At 39.1% G+C, this 19213-nt stretch overlaps 1 protein-coding gene across 14 annotated transcripts in view; it reads right to left on the bottom strand.

Annotated features, from left to right (window-relative positions):
* The window catches only part of HUWE1 (HECT, UBA and WWE domain containing E3 ubiquitin protein ligase 1), a 156512-nt gene that overhangs the window by 33913 nt on the left and 103386 nt on the right, over nucleotides 1-19213 (bottom strand). For 12 of the 14 annotated variants that reach the window (XM_045832740.1, XM_045832716.1, XM_045832783.1 and 9 more), the window contains 13 exons: nucleotides 17609-17761; nucleotides 15857-15984; nucleotides 15601-15682; nucleotides 14752-14928; nucleotides 14097-14256; nucleotides 13451-13809; nucleotides 11046-11241; nucleotides 9755-9922; nucleotides 8336-8481; nucleotides 7856-7919; nucleotides 6137-6351; nucleotides 1899-2110; nucleotides 1334-1516 (listed from right to left, as the gene is read on the bottom strand). In XM_045832740.1, coding sequence (XP_045688696.1) covers nucleotides 1334-1516; nucleotides 1899-2110; nucleotides 6137-6351; nucleotides 7856-7919; nucleotides 8336-8481; nucleotides 9755-9922; nucleotides 11046-11241; nucleotides 13451-13809; nucleotides 14097-14256; nucleotides 14752-14928; nucleotides 15601-15682; nucleotides 15857-15984; nucleotides 17609-17761 — 2243 coding nt within the window. The remainder of the gene's footprint in view (nucleotides 1-1333; nucleotides 1517-1898; nucleotides 2111-6136; nucleotides 6352-7855; nucleotides 7920-8335; nucleotides 8482-9754; nucleotides 9923-11045; nucleotides 11242-13450; nucleotides 13810-14096; nucleotides 14257-14751; nucleotides 14929-15600; nucleotides 15683-15856; nucleotides 15985-17608; nucleotides 17762-19213) is intronic. The other 2 variants (XM_045832758.1, XM_045832829.1) reach the window with 1 other exon arrangement.

The raw sequence follows: 19213 nt of genomic DNA, 5'->3' as shown, positions 1-19213 counted from the left end.
TGATGTAATGCAAGGTCAATAACTGGATTCTGGTTTGCGCAAATATTTTAAAATATAGATCTGGGCATCAGATAGGGTGCAACTTGATTTACACAGAAAGGTAGAGACTAGTAACTAAAAACAAACCTAAAAAAGCCAAACAAGAAAAACAAAACAAAAAACAAACCCACCCCAGGTCACACAATAGCATACATACCATTTCATTTACATATGTGAAGAAAACCACTGAAAGATATAAGGGGTTGACCAAAAGGTTCATGAGATTTTTTCATAACAGGGCTCTAATAGCACTTAATTGTCTTTAACTTCATTTGAAACAATTTTGTTAATTATATTGTAACAGCTGTCAGTCATATCAGTGTGCATTAAAAAAAACTTAATAGCCATTTCAATGTTGAAGATGGAAGAAAACAAGCAACACTTTTGGCATATTATGCTTTATTATTTCAAGAAAGGTAAAAATACAACTGAAACACAGAAAAAGATTTGTACAGTGTATGAAGAAGGTGCCGTGACTGATTGAACATGTCAAAAGTGGTTTGTGAAGTTTGGTGGAGACTTCTTGATGCTCCAACGGTTGGGTAGGTGAGTTGAAATTGATAGTGATCAAATTGAGACATTAATTGAGAAAATGAACATTATACCACATGGGAGATAGCTGACATACTCAAAATATCCAAATAATCCAGTTATTGGTGAGAATGAAAAAATATGTCTTTTGTTTTACGAAAAAGAACATACGGACTTTTTGGCCAACCCAATACAATAACAGTGGTATCTGGGTGGAATATGGTATCTATTTTTGCTCATTTCTATGCTATGATACACAAAGAATCTTGTAATAAAAGGTTATTTTTAATTAAAGGAGGGAAGCTTGGAAAATAATTAGAAATATAGTTCAACTTTTGAGTTTGCAGCAAATGAGAAAACTAAGACCTAAAGAAAAGAAAGTGCCTTTCTTAAAAGCCACAATACTCCCTGACTGGTGTGGCTCAGTGGATTGAGCACTGGCCTGTGAACCGAAGGGTTACCAGTTCGATTCCCAGGTTGGGGGCCAGGTCCCCAGTAAGGGACACAGGAGAAACATTTACACAGTGATGTTTTTCTCCCTCCATTCCTCTAAAAAGAAATAAAATCTGAAAAAATATATTTTTTGAAAAAGCCACAATACTAAGAACTCAGGTTCCTACCTACACCCAAACTTTTCCTTATCACACTGGCTGCTCATTACTCATCTGACAAGAAAACATGAAATATTAGGCAAATGGAGAAATAAGCAGCATGATTAAAGAGAGGGTGAAAGCCTGGGGCAGGGGTTTGGGAATGAGTTTACCTGGACAGGTCCAGGCTGTGAGGCACTCTGGCCAGGTCATTAACCAGTCCCTTCTTCAGGAAGAGTCGAATGATATTGTTCATGCCGTTGTGCTGGGTCTTGGCTGTGGCACTGCTGTAGAAGCTGGAGGTGGAGGGGCAGGACTCCATGATAGTACTGATGATACACATCACTGCCTGAAGCCTGGGAGAGAAGTTTGACACCTCTGTCATGTGAATACAACCTGTTCTTAAGCCACATTTCACTAACTTGCCTCAGATAAGTACACTGTTTCCTTCTAAAAGTAAATGATCAGGTGATAACTCACTCTTTGGGTAGTAGTATTTTTTACTTCCTTTAAACATAATTCAAAAATAAGATTGAATAATTAACCTCTTACTTGAAGAATGAACACAATCCTTTGTTTTCTCTAAGGCATTTGCCTATCCCCTCCAAATGTAATCAGTTTGAGAGAATGTAGTGTCAGTATAACCAAAAACTCTTGTTCAAATGCAAATATCATGGGCCTATAATGAAGTAAGGGGATAGTACTGGTTACCAGCACTAGGTCAGGCCTGAATTTTACCTGGCATGTTTCTCTGTACTCTCAGCCATAGCCAGTGCCCGTCCCAGGGCTGCTTTTACTTCATTCACAAGGGCTACCTGGGCATCTGTGCCACTCCCGGCAGCAGCCAGGCTTGCGAGGAAAAGGCGGGCCAGGGCAGGCGTGTCCTTGTCTTCTGCGTTCTGGGTATGTGGGAGGAGGTGGTCCAGGACAAAAGCTAGCACACTGCAATCCTAAAAAGCCATTAATCATGACATTTACTCATAAGTACAATCATGCCATATTGTTTGCACATCAAGGAGCACACACACAGGTGATCCTTCAAGTCACCTAGTCAGTGATCACCAGGTCCACTTTATAGATGAGAAAACCAAGGCTTAAAGGTAAAAGCTAAGCAGGTAGCAAATACAGATTTTATGCTTCCAAATCTCATTCATTTCCTACTAAACATTCTACTTATCTTCTTTTAGATGTTACTTGGCTTTTCTTAAAACATTTTTTATGTGTGATATTTAAATAGAATGGTTCACAGCAAATCTATGAAAGAGTTAAGACAGTTCAATATTTCCCCTATCTGAGAGATGGGGAATATGAGGTCCAAGGAAATGTGGCTTGCACAAAGAATTAGTCAATGGCAAGGAGTCAAGTCTTGATTGCTAATTGAGTGCTACCACCCTCAGTATTCAATTAAATTGTAATATTACCGACATCTACATCTACAATGTGTTCAGGACCCCTGGGCTAGAAAGTGGTGGGGGTTGAGTGAAAAGCAGCACAGTCATAGATAAGGATATGCAAAAACATTTAATGCAGGGTTACTTAAAATAGCAAGAAGCCCAACAGATAAGAAAATTAAGTTATTTTTTTTCCCTTTAACAAAGATCTGTGCCCCGATAATTCCTTATCTTAAAAGAAAACTTAGGCCCTGGCTGGTGTGGCTCAATGGATTGAGCACCGGACTGCAAAGTAAGGGGTTGCCAGTTCGATTCCCAGTGGGGGTGCATGGAGGGCAACCATGCACTGATGTTTCTCTCCCCTCTTTCTCTCTCTCTCTTACCATCTCTAAAAATAAAAAAAAATTTTTAAAGAAAACTTAGTTTTGTTGTCATTCAAGCAGATTTTGGATCAAAATGCACTGATGATTTTGGAAGTAGATAGAGATGATGGCTGCACAACTGAATGTACTAAATGCCACTAAACTGTACACTTTAAAATTGGGGGGAAAAAAAACCCCTTTGTAGCCCTGGCTACTGTGGCTTAGTGGATTGAGTACTGGCTTGCAAACCAAAGGGTCACCAGTTTGATTCCCAGTCAGGGCACGTGCCTGGGTTGCAGGCCAGTCCCCTGTATGGGGTGTGTGAGAGGCAACCACACGTTGATGTTTTTCTGCCGCCCTCTCTCCCTCCCTTCCTCTCACTCTAAAAGTTGGGAGGAAAAAAAAAAAAACCTTTTGTAATTTGGGAAAGCAATATGACCAAGTAAAAAGGATTTGGAACCACAGACCTAGGTTTCAATTCCAGTCCTGCTACTCTGAAGTATGGCCTTGGGCAAGTTATTGATTTCTCTGAGCCTTGTCTCTTCTCTATTAAGGGAAGCAACACCAACAACCTTTCAGTGCTGAGATGAGGATTATCAAGAGTATTTGTAATGCATTTATGAATACCCAGTACTCATGGGTCACTTGACATGTACCCAGCAGATACTTAATAAGTTTGCATTTGTTTTATTCCACAAGTAACGCCTCTATAAATTATAACTACGACTCACATTAAGTGAGAAAAACTTTGAAATAAATGCCAAATGTATGTTTATTCTATATATTCTACAAAGAACTTATAACTAGAACGTATAAAGAACTCAATAGAAAACAAGAATAAGAGACTGAAATCCTTCACATCCAAATGGGCAATAAAGACAGGGAAATTTTAACAATAATGCAGTATCATTACAAACCCACTGGAATGACTAAAATAAAAAATATGAGGCATCCACTGGTCTGAGCCAAAGGTGAATGCAGGTCCTTGAAGGCACACCACTGCAAACCAGACAAAAAGAAACTTTGGGGCACTAGGAGTGATGGCTGGTGGGGCATTCGGTTGGCTTTTCACACATGGCCTATAGTATCAGCAGCACCAGGAAATGAGATGTGGAAGCCACCACACAAACCGGCCAAACCAGAAAATAACATTTAGACTTCCAGTCAAGATGGAGGTGTAGGTAAATACATTTTGCCTCCTTCTACAACTACAGAAAAAATTACATCTAGACTACAAAACAAATATTACCCAGAACTGTCAAAAAAAAAAATGGAGCTGTATGGAAGTCCGATAACCAAGGATTTTTTTATTTTTAATTTTTTAAAAATACATACCCAAATCTGGGTTTCAGCCTCACATTTTTAAAAAAGATTTTATTTATTTTAATTAATTAATGTATTTTTAAAATTTTATTTTTTGAGAGGGAAGGGAGGGAGAAAGAGAGACAGAGAGACAGAGAGAGAGAGAGAGAGAGAGAGAGAGGGAGAGAGAGAGAGAAACATCAATGTGCGGTTGCTGGGGACTGTGGCCTGCAACCCAGGCATGTGCCCTGACTGGGAATCGAACCTGCAATGCTTTGGTTTGCAGCCCGAACTCAATCCACTGAGCTATGCCAGCCAGGGCTCCAAGGATTTAAAGAAGCCACATTCAGCCCTGGCTGGCGTAGCTCAGTGGATCAAGCATGCGCTGCAAACCAAAGGGTCGCCAGTTGGATTCCCCACCAGAGTGCATGCCTGGTTTGCAGGCAAGGTCCCCAGTAGGGGGCATGCGAGAGGCATCCACACACTGGTATTTTTCTCCCTCTCTTTCTCCCTCCCTTCCCCTCTGTCTAATAATAAATAAATAAAATCTTTAAAAATATGAAAAACACTGAGTGGTGACAAGGAGGTGAAACACTCTGAACTTCCATATGCTGTGCTAGTGATAATATAAATGGACACAACCACTCTGGAAAACTTTTGGCATCATTTGCTAAAGCTCAACAGAGTAGCAATTCAAATCCTAGGCATATACCATCCAACAGAAATTCTATACAGCACTGAAAACAAACTAAAACTACACACACACACAAAATAATCTTGCAAACATGTTAAGCAAAAGAAGCCAGACACAAATGAGTACATATTAAGATTCCATTCATATAAAATGCAAAACCAATCTAAGACAAAAGAACTGAAGACAATGGTAAACTTATGGACACTCAAAGTGGAGGGGGAGATGCAAGAAGGTTTGGGCAGGTAGCTTGTGGGATTTGTAATGTTTTATTTAATTTGGGTGGTGGTCATCCAAGAAAGAATAACTGATAAATCACTTAGGGGTAGCATATTATTATATGCTTTAAAAACTTGAATTAAAGTAAAACGGCTTAAAAATGACAGCTACTTTCACAGATTCTTTGCAACATTATTGCTCCTGCTCCACCCTCAGGCCCTTTACTGCTTACTAATCATAAAATTATTGTGATCCCTGAAGCAAAGTTCCCTTTATGAAGAAACATCCTTGGGCACCCCTTTTACATATATGGGAACATGAGGTGGTTTTTAAAAGTGCTCTGTCACTTGAAAAATCTAACCTGAAGATAATTCTATGTCAGGACTTATAAATTATGACTTGTATTACTAATATTGTTACATCTGGTGTCTTTGCACAGGTGTGAGTATATCTGGATCAACACCAATCTTTTTATGTATTTAGTTTAATCTATTGTCTCCTAGACACCTTTACTTAGGTGACTCACAGCTCTCAAATTCTACATTTTCTCTTCAAACAGTTTCCTCTTATAATATAAAAGTAATAAAAAATATAAAACACCTGAGTCCTTGATTTCACTTTCATCTCCTAAATTCAATTCTTATCCATTTCTATGTTTAAAACATCTCTTTAATTAACCCCCATTCCCTCCAAACTCCACCAAGATCCTGTATTAGGTTACTAGGTCAGATTCCTAACACATCTGATTCCAATCTTGCCCTTTTGAGTCTCTACTCTGCAGGCCAAGCAACTTTCTACAAAACCAATCAACAAACTGCATTCCCTGCAGTAAGCCTGATGGCTCTACATTATGGAAAAAAGGCCTTGCTCTTTAATGTGTCTTAAGAGGCCTGCCTCTGTCTCTCTGTCATCATTGGGTTAACATGCACGAGTTCCTAGCAAAGCACTGAAAACATAGTAGCTGTCAAGTGATGACAGATAAAATCTTTAAGCAGAAGTTGAAAATATTACCTCTTTGATCAGCTCAGACTGGCCCACAGTGTAGCTGTAGTTGGCAATCAGGGTAGCAATACCAACATAGGACCTCACCAACTCTGCCAGAAGACGAAGAATAGTGGAGGTGGGCATTAAAGGTTTGCTGCCCTTGCCTTTCTGCTTGCCTTCCTCTGAGGCCCGGTCCCCTTCTTTATCTTTCTTTCCATCTCGAGACTCCTCTGGAGTTGAAACTGTTGAGAAAGAGCCAAATACTCGTTCAATCCCACACTGGAATATTGGTGAAATCGAGCCTTGGGCAGAAAGAAAACCATTTCTCCACTTAGGCCACTGGTACAAATTGAATGCCCTCCTCATACTGCAGTGGAAGAATAGACAGGTAGGACGACCCAGGTCTCAGACACGGTCTGTGGATATAGTACATCAGGGAGCTTTGCTAACCTGTTCATACATCTCTCGCCATTTCCCTTTTCTTATTTAGCTCAGCTAAAATGCTGATTGCTTCTATAAAATGCTATCCTGTCTCATCCAAGCATTCTGAGATGCTATTACATCATGTGCCCATGATACCTTATGCCTCCATTCCAGTGGTTACCTTATATTATAACGGCTGCAGGTTTCCCTCACTAGGCAACGTTCTTTAAGTGCAGGGAACAAATCTGATTCATTCTGGTGTCTACTGTAATCTACTACACAAAGGGCCTAATGCCTCCCTTGAATGATATTGCTATCACCTCTGCTATATACTATAGATGGGCAGTAAGTCCATCAAAGTGAGCTAATGAATATTTTACCAATCAATAGTCTTTTTGATTTATCTCCAGGAAGTAGTGTGACATTAAGTACAATGTGTCCTAACTTAGGTCTCAAAGATCTTAGCCCTGGCTGGTATAGCTCAGTGGATTGAGCGCGGGCTGCAAACCAAAGGGTCCCAGGTTCAATTCCCAGTCAGGGCACATGCCTTGGTTGTGGGCCAGGTCCCTAGTGGGGGCGTGCAAGAGGCAACCACATGTTAACATTTCTCTTTCTCTCTTTAAACATAAATAATAAAATCTTAACAAAAACAGATCCTATGAAATAAAACAATATTAGTGAACTGTTATCGTTAAACAAACTGATGGGCTACAATAAAAATTAAACCGAGGGAATTAAATCTCAAGTGAAGGTGTGTGATGTATATAACTGAAAACTAGCTCTTCGTTAAGAGCAGAATGGAATAATTTGTAATCAATCAGAAGTAAAGGGCTCTTGGTTAAAAAAAAAAAGATCTTTATTTTCTAAGGAGAAGCAACTCTTGAAAGTTGTCATTAGAATTGCTTCCACGTGACATTTCTCTAATTCTTGGTGAAAGGCCAATGGGCTTTGCTGACACTGATGGAGGCAAGAATCCACCATGTAAACATTTTTAAAGCTGGAATACTGTCCCTGTCACCAAAACTCTATAAAGCCAGCATGAAAACCATAAAAAAAAATATATGGGGTGGTTTAAAGAGTACAACTAAAGGATGTTACCATAGCAACCATTACAGGGTTAGTTAGGTCACATTTCCATTAACTTCAGCATACAGAAACCCTTTGTTTACAGGACACTGAGCTCAACCTTGAGAAAGTTCACTTAAACAACTAAACTTGACTATTATGCTTGTATCCCCCCCTACTCCCTGTCTAGGACACCCAGTTTTTATCAAGTAGTCCTCAAGAAATTAGAACAAAAGAGGGAGAAAAGCAAACCATTACCTTCTTGGGATGCCCCGGGTGTGGATGTCTCAGTGGAGGCACCATCTGCAGCAAAGACCTGACTCTATGGAAGAAGAAAACACCTGAGCTATTATTAATTTCAAAGACAGTTGTCCCCAAATAGTAAGACTCCTTCCCAGGGTACTGGTTGTGAATGCTACATATTGTCTTTGGTTGATCTTTTAAATACCTTCCCCCCAGTCTCCCATATACTATGATCTGTGTGAAGTCATCACTATAAGTAGTGACTAGGAGATTGGGGGAAGAGAATGAAAAATGAATTAAGGAAACATTTCCAACCCAAGGACAGAAAACACAATCCCAGGAACAGCCTTGTTTCACCTTAATTTTTAGGCAACATATAATGTGCAGATACATCAAAATTAACACCTTTGAAATTTCCCTGGCATATCCCTAAAGACTGAGAACACGTAAGTATTGGAAAGAGAGAAGGAAGACAGGAGGTTGGAATTTACTTACATTAATGGCAAAACCTGACTGTGTATCAAAGTCACTGCTCTGACGAGTAAGTGACCGGTACTGCTGGTACACATCATCGCCCATGTCTTGTAGGAGCTGGCCAACCTCTTGAGTCATACCCCCAGCTTTAGGATCAGATTTTTCTGCTAGAAAAATGAAACAAAACTCTTCTATAACTGTGCTATGTTAGTGCCTATTTGGCAGCTTGGACAATTTCACTTCAAGTTACTATAACTGTTTGCATAGTTCTATTGCTAGGCTTTCACTCAAGAATGAGGAGAAATGTAGCATAGTTAAGTCCTCACTTAATGTTGTTGATAGGTTCTGTGACTTTAAGCAAACATGATGTTAATGAAATCAATTTTATCACAGGCTAACTGATATAAACAAGAGTAAAATTCCTAAGGCATCTCATCAACCTTATAACGAAATGACTTTATTCAAGGACCTGCTGTGTAACCAAGCATGGTTGAAAGCCTCATTCTATCACTAACCAGTTTTGTGACCAGAGGAAATTTACTTAGTCTTCTCACTTTCCTTGGCTGTCACTACACAAAGCTTAAATGAACACACCTGGTGTTATGTCTAGTATAGTGGGAAGGTCAGCAAGTGGTTGCTATAGCTAAATTATTTTTTTTGGGGGGGATATAGAAGGTTGGCTAAAGATTCTGTCGTCATAGAAGCTAGGGGCTCTGCATCAGAGTGCTGTATGGATAAAAATACCAAAGTAAAAGACTCACATTTTCTTGACTTACTAAAGGGAGTATTTCTGGCAATCCTGTGATACCTATCAAATGAGGATATCCTGAATAAAACCCAGAAGGATTTTACTGGAATGGAACCATGGGTTCCAACCAATTCATTCGTGAATTTCCCAGTACTTACATGCAGCATTTTAACTAGGAATAAAGATAGACTGGGATGGTGATCTCAAAGGTCAAGAAGAAGCCTAGCTACATCTTCTAATATTGTTCCCAGCTCTTTGGGTAATAAAGATGTTTTGTTTCTGAGAGTGAAAATATAAGAGACTTCCTGGTATTTTATTTTCAACCTGCTAACAAGATGCTATTATCTCCTTTATAATCATTCTTCATTTTTCTTACTGGATAGGATGTATTCTCATATGTCAGAACTCTGGCAATCTCCTTATTTTTATCATTCAAGACTTCTTTCAGAAAACACTTACTCTAAGAAACTTCCCTACAGGCCCAACCTCCACCAGGTCTGGTGTCTTGCTCTAGGACTTGCCACTACTTTCGCATCTGTCATACTATATTACTGTTAGCTTCTTTAAAGAAGGGCACTGTGTGGCTTACTATTCTTGATTCCCAGAGCATGGGCACATAGTGAGTTGCTCATGCGTTGGTTGAAATGACCCAGGCAAAGTGTCCAGCCTCTTGTGGTAGGCTAGCTACATACCTTCTTCTGGAGCATGGTATGCAGCCAGGGCATTCAGCATGTCGTAGATCACTTCCTTGATAGTATCAGGAATGACAGGCAGAGGTGAGGGTTTCAAAGGGGTTGTTTTCACCAGCTGTACAGCATTAGGGCCTTTAATTCTAAGATTCTCAAATTCATCATCTGAAGCTAAGCCAAAATTAGACACAAAAATCAGTCAATAGTGAACTGATACCTACGCTTGCTTACTGATAGAGACTTAGAAGGGGGCTTACACAATATACAAGCTTGGGACATTGTATATTGTTCCAAGGGCAATTTCTGATGCTCAAGTACTCCATCAGAAATCTGAGTTTTACCTTCCCCAAATCCCACAGGATTTAATATAGCTGTACCAAATGGTAAAAAGAGTATAGGCTTTTGTAGTTGGGAGATTTTGTTTTAAAATCCAGTAGTATTACAGGATTGTGGCCAAATTACTGCCAACAAAGCTCAAAGTTCTCATTCTTGAAATATGAGGATTAAATGAGATCATACATGCCCAGCACAGGGTCAGGCACACTGAGGTTCTCAAAATAATTAGCCCCCCTCAACTTAAATCACTATCTGTCTACCTCTAAATATGTCTACCCACACCTAACATCAAGGATATTTTTCTGCATAACCACAATATCATCTCAACACCTCCCAAATTTAACACAGATACAATTATATTATGTAATAATAGTATTAAAATTGCTCCAGATTTCCTTTATTTGGGTCCAAAATCCCATCAAGTCTGTTGGTTGTTATCTCTCTCTAGCCTCCTCCTATCTAGGAGATTCTTGCTTTTTTCCCCTTCGTACTATACTAATGTTTTTGAAGAATCTCGGCTACTTTTCTTATAAAATATCTCACAATTTATTTATCCTCACTATTTCCTCATAATTAAATATAGGCCAACACTTTTGGCAAAAATATACCTATACTGGATACTTCATACTGTATCATGAGTCATTTGTCTATTTGTTCCTCTATTATCATTCAATCTCTAAACCTTCTACTGTATATAAGCCCTGCTGCCACACTGAATGAGTTCTTGGAAAGTGAGGACTAGAGTGGATGATCCTTGGTATCTCCCACAGAGATTAACAAAGGGAAGGACTGTAGAAGCTATTGAAGTACCTCTGAACTGACCCACGTGATCAACCAGCCAATGTCTCAATACTTGCCTAAGCAGGCCTTCCAAGTTATAGCTCTCTTCACAGAATCTGGAGTTATACTAGGCCACAGACTTCAATGTCTCAAAATGACAGGAGAAAGGGAACCTTACCAGTTCCTGAGCCTCGAGGGGCTGGGAGGGCAATGCGGATACAGCAGTTGGCCACTTCTGTGAAAATGTCTGGATTGCGGCACGCAGCTGGCCCAAGGACACGAAGGATGTAGTTGATCTCCCGAGAGCCGAGACTGCCAGACACAACACCAGAAGTAGTGCTACCAGCTCCGCTTGTAGCTGCTGAGCGAACAACCTGGTAAAGAAAGGGAGAAACACTGCTGATTAACGACTACTTTCTAAAAATACAATTATACTCAAGGAAGAGTTTCCAAGAGTTAAAATACTAACCAAGCTCTTCCTCAAGACAGTGGATGGCAGCTTTAGATTTTTGGGAGAAAGATAAACTTGGTCTTTCAAGTCCCATCCCTTTCCAATTAAAAAATGTGGTTTATAAAAAAGCTATAGCACTAAGCATATCCCAAAATGATCAATTATTAGACCAGATGGCATATGATCTTTAGAGAAATTGGGAAATGTATTCAGACCATTGATCATTCCAGCTCCTAATCTCCCTAAATGCTATCTTAGTTTTAAACCAGAAGGGTTCAAACTCTAAAAAATATGTAAAATTGATATCCACTCAATGTAGAAGAACAAAATTAAACATTTTATTTATGCCTCAAAGCCAATAATCAGTTTCAGATAATGATAGCCACAGGAGACATCAAACTATTTATGGATTGTTTGCCTTGATACCACAGGGCTTAGATATCCATTTGGGTTTTGCTCTTCTCACAAAATAATCATGGAAAATACAGGAAAGTGTAAACAAAACAACTTCACTGCATTTTCCATTATCTATTCCTTCGTGAACTCTGTTCACAAAAATAAACATCTTTTGGAATCTTAATGCTTTTACCAAACCAGCCATGCCCTTTAGCTTGGCATATTAATCCCTATATCTTGCCTGTCAGGCTGCAATTATAAAATGACTCTCCACCCTGGCTTGGTGGCTCAGTTGGTTAGAGCATCGTCCCAATATGCCAAGGTTGCAGGTTCAATTCTTGGTCAGGGCACATACCAATAAATGCATAAATAAGTGAGGGGAAAAATTGATGTTTCTCTCTCCCCCTAAAATCAACTTAAAAACACACAAAACTCTCACTTTTTAAATACAGGAAAGTGTAATTTTACTATAAAAATGTGCCACAATTTATTTATCTAGACCTCTCCCGGACATTAGATCTCTAGTTTCTTGATATTACAAGCAATTCTACATCGAACATTCTTGTATATGTACCTTGGCATACTTGACTTTAGTTATAAATTCTTAGCCATAGAATTTCTAGGTCAAAGGATATCTTAAACTGACAGTACCAAATTGCCCTCCAATGTGGCTGCACCAATTTCCACTCCTACCAAAAGTAAGAGTATGCCTGGTTCTCCACACCCGTACCTGCAATGGATATTATCAAGCATTTACATTTTGCCAAGTTGGTATGTTAAAATTGCCACTGACCTTCTTTTGTTCCCAACACCCCCAAGTATAATTTCCTTTAACCTCAGAGTTTTCTCTCATCCAACAAGAACTTGTATTTCCCCCAGCACTTTCAAAGTTGTATATATGAAGTGGTACCAGCTTTCTGGCAAACAAGTTAAAAAATATAACTTTTGATTCAATTTCTACCAAGCTCTCAGAGAAATAATCTTAAATACGACAAAGCTATGTGCAAAAATGCATATTGTAGCATTTATTTATACGTGTGGGAAACAACATTCCAAGAGAGGAAAATAGAAGTCTAGTAACACTCACATGACTGTTGACAAACAATTAGCAGGAGGAAGCCTTACTAGTAAGATGTTTGCTCCCCACCCCTCCATTTATGTCTTAATGATGTTACAAATGTTATTTTTTCTAATTACTTTGACATTCTTCCACTGCTTAATATTAAGTTCCTAAAAGAAACACGTAAGCCTCAATTTTCTGATCTGCACAATGGGTATTTTTGGTAAAGAGCTTACCAGTGTCTGGCAATTATAAACATTCCAAACACTTTACTCCAATGTTTGGAAAATGGCTCTTAGGTGAACACATGAGAAGTACTCCTACACGGGGATGATCTTTAAGACACAAACTTGGTGGAAGGTATTCTAAATTCCTTATTAACAGTTTTTGGTTCATGAAACCTATATTGCCAGATAGAACTTAGTAGATAAGAGCTATTACTATAATAAATTTAAGGGTAGAAAATCTATTTTGTTGTTCGTTTTTCATGTCATTCACTGGAATTATCTATCATATCTAAGCAAGCACCTAAGTATACACTGGGAAATTTTGCTGTGATAACAGTCTGCATATCTGGCTATAGACTCTAAGAAGAACCAAGTCTATCTGTTCTGAGACCAAGGAAAACAAAGGTATGATATAAAGCTAAATCAGCATTGCACACCAAAAGACTCACCTTTTCCATGGTGTGACGGAGGGTGCAGGGGTCCTCAATAATGTGTCTTAAGAGAAGGGTGACCAGGGGAGTAAACCCATTGAAGCCTGAGCTCTGGGTCAAATTCAAGATCATGCGGGTACTCTTCAGCTCTGCAAACATCATGGCATATTTGTGGTCTCGGGTGAGCCTCAGACAGAGGCGAAGGGTGGCATGCAAAGTGTCTGGGTCCACAGGGACTCCTAGCATGCTCACACAGGCCCGGATTAAAACAGTCACCATATCCTCTGTCAGGCCCTGGATCAAGATGTCCCCCATTTTTGTTTCTTCCAGGCTTGTCTCCTTTTCAGTATTTGTGTTCTCTGTGGCCAACGGTGTATCTACAAATAGGAAAGTAAGAGTTTAGACAGTTTAATTTGACGTTTCTGCTCACACCTCTCCTTTCTAAGTAACCAGTCAAGCACTTGGGCCCTGTGAAGAGAAACATTCCAAATGCCAATTCTAAGACCAGATGAAAACACACACAAAAAGGAGGACTATATATCTTTAAGTCACCAAGCAATCTGAATGATAAGAAATGACAATGAAATCGGCCAGAACTTAAGCCATAGAGGCACATTAGTTTCATGTAAAACATGCCTTGAAAGATTCAAAACTATGTCCATACCATTGCCTTTATTTTCTTTACGCTTGATATCCATTTCTTTGCTTTCTTCTAGTGTTTTCTCTAGTTCCTGTCCATTGCTGTTTTTAGAGTTTTTATTCAGCCGTGGGACCCTCAGGAGAGTTAGCATCACAGGGCGCCTGTTCCCTGTTTCTTCATTAACCTAGTAATTCAAGCAGAGCGAAATATCTCTATCAAAAAAGGAAAAAAAGCAACTATTGTAGGGGGGGAGGTTTTAGAACTCCCAGGCAAACTGCTTCAGTAGTAAGGAGCCCTGACAATTTATACCATCCCTATCTTTTACTGAGAGAAAGCATGAAGGCTCCCAGGAAGGAAAGAGGCATACACACAGCCTAAAATGAATTGTAAACTTGTCAACAGAGCAGACGCCACCCCTAACCATTCCCGAATCCTTGACAAAATAATTAAAATCATTCCCAGGTGGGACACTATCAAATTGCCACAGATCCATGGTCTACCCGATGACTGCGGTAAGACTCAGTTCTCTGAAAACTATACCCAATTTCGTAGTGGTATGTTAATAGTGCTCCTTATAACACATGTCAGGACTGCTGGTTCAGGAAGCGGGAAACCAAAAGGTACACCTAGCTCCCTCCCCTCTTTTTAATAAAGTTTACAGCATTGAATGTGCATGTACCTGAACCATTGTAGTGAATTGGACAGTATATCTTCTTCGGCCTGCAGTGAAACGAACACTTGTCTCTCCAGACTTCCAGGCAGAATCAATAGTGCTGTTGTTGCTTGCACTGTAACTACACCAACGCCCAGAGCGGTCATCAAACCAGCGCCAGTTGTTGTTGTTGGACTGTAAGTACTAAATATAACAGCACAAAATTTCTTTTTATTTTCTACAAGGTTGGTTGTAAGAATAAATATTAACTTCATCAGTGTTCATTGCTAAACTTAATCCAGGAGAAAGAAATATACTGATCCTTTGGTATATTTTGAGAACCAAGAGAGGTATTTTTGTATACATTAACCTTCCTATTCCTTAGCCTCTTCATAGGCACAAAACCCTCTATACCCTTGTCCTGTGATTCCTCTGCTTTCCTTTTGTTTCCCACTGTTTTCCACAAAAGGGGAACATTACTTTAGCTGTACTAAAACAAAATTTCTGTTTCAGAAAGGTACTTTCTCTGTTTCTGAGAAGATACTGAGATAACTGACCTATGTAATCTTCATATAAGGAGCATTTCCTTTTGGAGAAATTGCTGTACGCTCAGTCTTTTACATAACAGAAGAGCCACTCCTCCTCTGGACCCTTCCTGAACTTTTACTCCCAGGCTAAGTTCTTGGGCCCCTTAGCAAGATGCTCCATAAAAATAATTCTAACACCTTATTCAGAAGAGAACTCTAGCTATCAATATCCCTCAGGAGATTTATTTCTTGATCAGAGAGCTTTACATTCTTCACCACTGTCTTGTACTCTCTTGCTCTTGTGGAAGAAGTTAAGCAGTTGTGCCAATCATATACACTTATTATGTACCTTAGTCATTTGGGCTCTCCTTTTTGAGGAGATGGCTGTCTTTTCATAGAAATCAATCAGGAGCAACACTGGGGTGATCCACCTACAAATGGAGAAATGATTTACTCTGAGCAAGCCAGAAACCCATATACAACATGGGAAAGTTTTCTTGACTTCATCAGACACCTCACAATTTTCAAATCACAAAAGGTACCCAAGATCTGTCCCATATATGCCCCCAAAAAACAGAAGTTAAAGGAGATACAGGGCCACTCACTTTGGGGTCTGGACCTCCTTTTGCTCCTTGGCGGCCTGTAGGCAGGGCTGAACCACTTCCAAGAGTTTGATTAGGACATTAAGGATGCCACTCGATTCAACCACCCAAGCACAAGGCAGCTTCAACTCCTGATTGATTAATCAAAGGAAAAAAGAAAACACCAACTTCTAATCAGTAACCACAGGGGTGAACACAGAATTAAATTCAAATTCCACCTCTACATGTGACAGCTGTGTGATGAGATGAGTTACTCTAATTCTCTAGGCCTTTGTTTCCTCACAGATAAAAGGAAATAATTATTTCTACCTCCAGGGTAATTGTGATGATTAAATGAGACTGTATATTCAAAGTGCCCAACACATGCCTGGCACATTAGTATGTACGTAATATGGAAACTCTTATTAATATCATTAAAGATGATCATCTAGGGTGTGAAGAATTAACTATGTTGAAGTTGAAAAGCTTCTGATTGGCAGAGAACCTTTAAAATCTTTCAAGGAAGATGGAATAATTAAACACAGCAACCCAGTAAAAGGTTCCCCCTACAGGGGCTACACTAAAGTGTTACTTAGAACAGGAAACGACTGGAAGTAATTTAAATGTCCAACAATGGGAAATCTCTCAAATAAACTAGGGGATGTCCAAAATATAGAACAATATATACATTACATGGAAAAATATTAATAATGTAATACAGAGAGAAAAATACAACACTTTTAAAATAGTCTGATCCCATTTTTTTTAAATACATAGAAAAAGGACTAGAAGAAAATACTGGACCATTACTTGTGATTTTCTCTTTATATCATAATGTTATGAGCACCGTCCTCCTGACCCCCCGCCAGCATTCTGTACTTTGCAACCTATTTACAAATGCTATATATAACAAGAACCACGTTAAGGGAAAGTGCCAACACTACAGACATATAGTTTGACACATGTATTGAACCCTTCTCCCAAGTTGCTGTTAAAGGTTTACTCCAGTTAAGTTCAGGCGTTACCATTAAACATGACAAATAGTCATTTAATCAAAATCAACTGCCCACTAATTCCTATGTTGGTTGGAACAAAACACATCCTGACCAAATTACTCTTTACTCTGAATCTGCTGACTGACCAGGTTCAAAGATGAGTCAGATTCCATCTAATGTCTATTACCCAATTCTCACCAGCTACCCCAACTCTAGGTGCCACTTAGAGGTTTCCTCAGGGAGACCAGAAGTATTCCACAACAGAACTACAATACCTCTTTTAATGACTAGCCCCCAATCCACTGAGACGCAATTCAATTAACACTTGTTTTGAGAAGCCTGTTTCTCATCCAGAAGTTACGTATACATGCCCCTCCCCAAAGTCATCATTTATACCAGGGGCGTCAAACTTATTTTCACTGGGGCCCACATCAGCCTCGAGGTTGCCTTCAAAGGGCCAAATGTAATTTTGATTCCCTAACAGTTAAGGGGTAGTTACATTTATAGAATCCTAAAATTATTTTGGCCCTTTGAAGGCAACCATGAGACTGATGTGGGCCCAGTAAAAATGAGTTTGATACCCCTGGTTTATACCATTCATGCGTAGAATGCTGTATTTTGCACTTGATTATGTGCATTATAGCTTATTAGAAACTGCAGGCTCATGAAATGCAGAGACCATGCCTTACACTTACTTCTACTTTCTTCAATGTCTCAAATAATAGGTGTTCAATAATTCTCTGATGAATGAATCGGAGAGATGAAAAGGTCTAAATTTTACCTCAAAAAGCAGTGTTAAAAGCAAGATTCTAGTAGCCAAATTGGATGCCTGGGGCAGGGTGGCCATCTGACTGATCCACTCTGACACAGTTTTTGTGTCACTCGTTGTTAGAGGAAGAGCCGCTTTGATTAATACATCAGCAGCTTCCCACACCTAGAAAAATGGAGAGGCCAAGTCAGATAACTGCAGACAGAATATAAGGTTTGTCAAAAACATTGTCAACTTTGTAAAATACTCCATCCTCAACACATCTGCCAAAGGTGGGTGGGAAAGTAATATATATTTACTATTGAGATTTAATGTCCGTATTAAAAGAAGATGTATGCTACCATAGGACAATCTCTAAAGACTGTTTTCTTAAACTAGATTACAAGAAGCTTAAATTCTAAGGTAAAGGAAACAAACATTTAAAAAATTTCTGACACACAAAGATTCTACCAAGTTATACTTCCATCAGCGATTTTTTACTATATGCTTGCCCCAGAATTAAAAACAAAAATCTAGAATGTTAGAAATCTTGGTTTTGCTTTAGTTTGCCTGTTAAATTTCTTGTAATGAATTTTATATAATTGCTCTTTTTCTATTAAGGTTTTACCTTTCTTAAAATTATTTCTATATACTTTTAATACAGATTAAAGGAAACTAAAGCTTGGTCATAGCTTGTGAAAAAAAAATGGCTGATCTAGTTTGTCTTACTTTTATGATGTTTCCATACACTAAAGTTATGATTTTGTGTATCACTTTTTTATTTCGTTCTCTGCTTCTTAACTTTGAGTACATGAATGGTAAGAAATAGTAAAGAACATACAACCAAAATATGAACTGGCTATCTGTGTGGGGATTGAGAGAATTTATTTCTTATCCTACTTCTACAACTAGATACATTAATTTCATAATGAGGAAAAACAACGCTTAAAAAAGATAGCCATGGCTGGTGTGGCTCAGTGGATTGAGTGGTGACCTGTGAATCAAAGGGTCACCAAAGGGTCGCTGGTTGATTCCCAAACAGGGCACATGCCTGGGTCGTGGGCCAGGTCCCTGGTGGGTGGTGTGCAAGAAGCAACCACACACTGAGGTCCCCCCTCCTTTCCCTGTTCTCTAAAAACAAATAAAAATAAACGTACAGAAAAAAGATAAACACCAGGTTACAACTATTCAACAGGACGAGGACTCATTTGTCAAAATAACTGTTGCCTAAGGGGAGAAAAAAACATGTATTCACTCTTAGTCCAGGGGGCCTAATTTGGTTCAGGAGAAGGCACATTTTGAACATTTAAGATGATTCTAAAAAGAAATGCCCAGAAGTAGAGCTTTGTTTTTCCTTTCAAAGACATTTTTGTGAAGTAGTTAGTTTACTTTTTGCAGGAACACTCTTAAAAAAGAGCTAGATGATCAGATCTAAAGAATTCAAAGAGAGAATACATCCAGATTGTATAAATTATAAAAATATTTTAAAAAGAAATTAGGTTTTAGCCCTGGCTGGCGTAGCTCAGTGGGTTGAGCGCGGGCTGGGAACCAAAGTGTCCCAGGTTCGATTCCCAGCCAGGGTACATGCCTGGGTTGCAGGCCAATAACCCCCAGCAACCGCACATTGATATCTCTCTC

The sequence above is a fragment of the Phyllostomus hastatus genome, unplaced genomic scaffold, assembly GCF_019186645.2.
Source record: "Phyllostomus hastatus isolate PE091 unplaced genomic scaffold, TTU_PhHast_1.1 phas_contig_10, whole genome shotgun sequence".
Taxonomy (NCBI): Eukaryota; Metazoa; Chordata; class Mammalia; order Chiroptera; family Phyllostomidae; genus Phyllostomus; species Phyllostomus hastatus.
The sequence above is the reverse complement of the archived record's forward strand: the minus strand, read 5'-3'. Positions and strand labels throughout refer to the sequence as shown.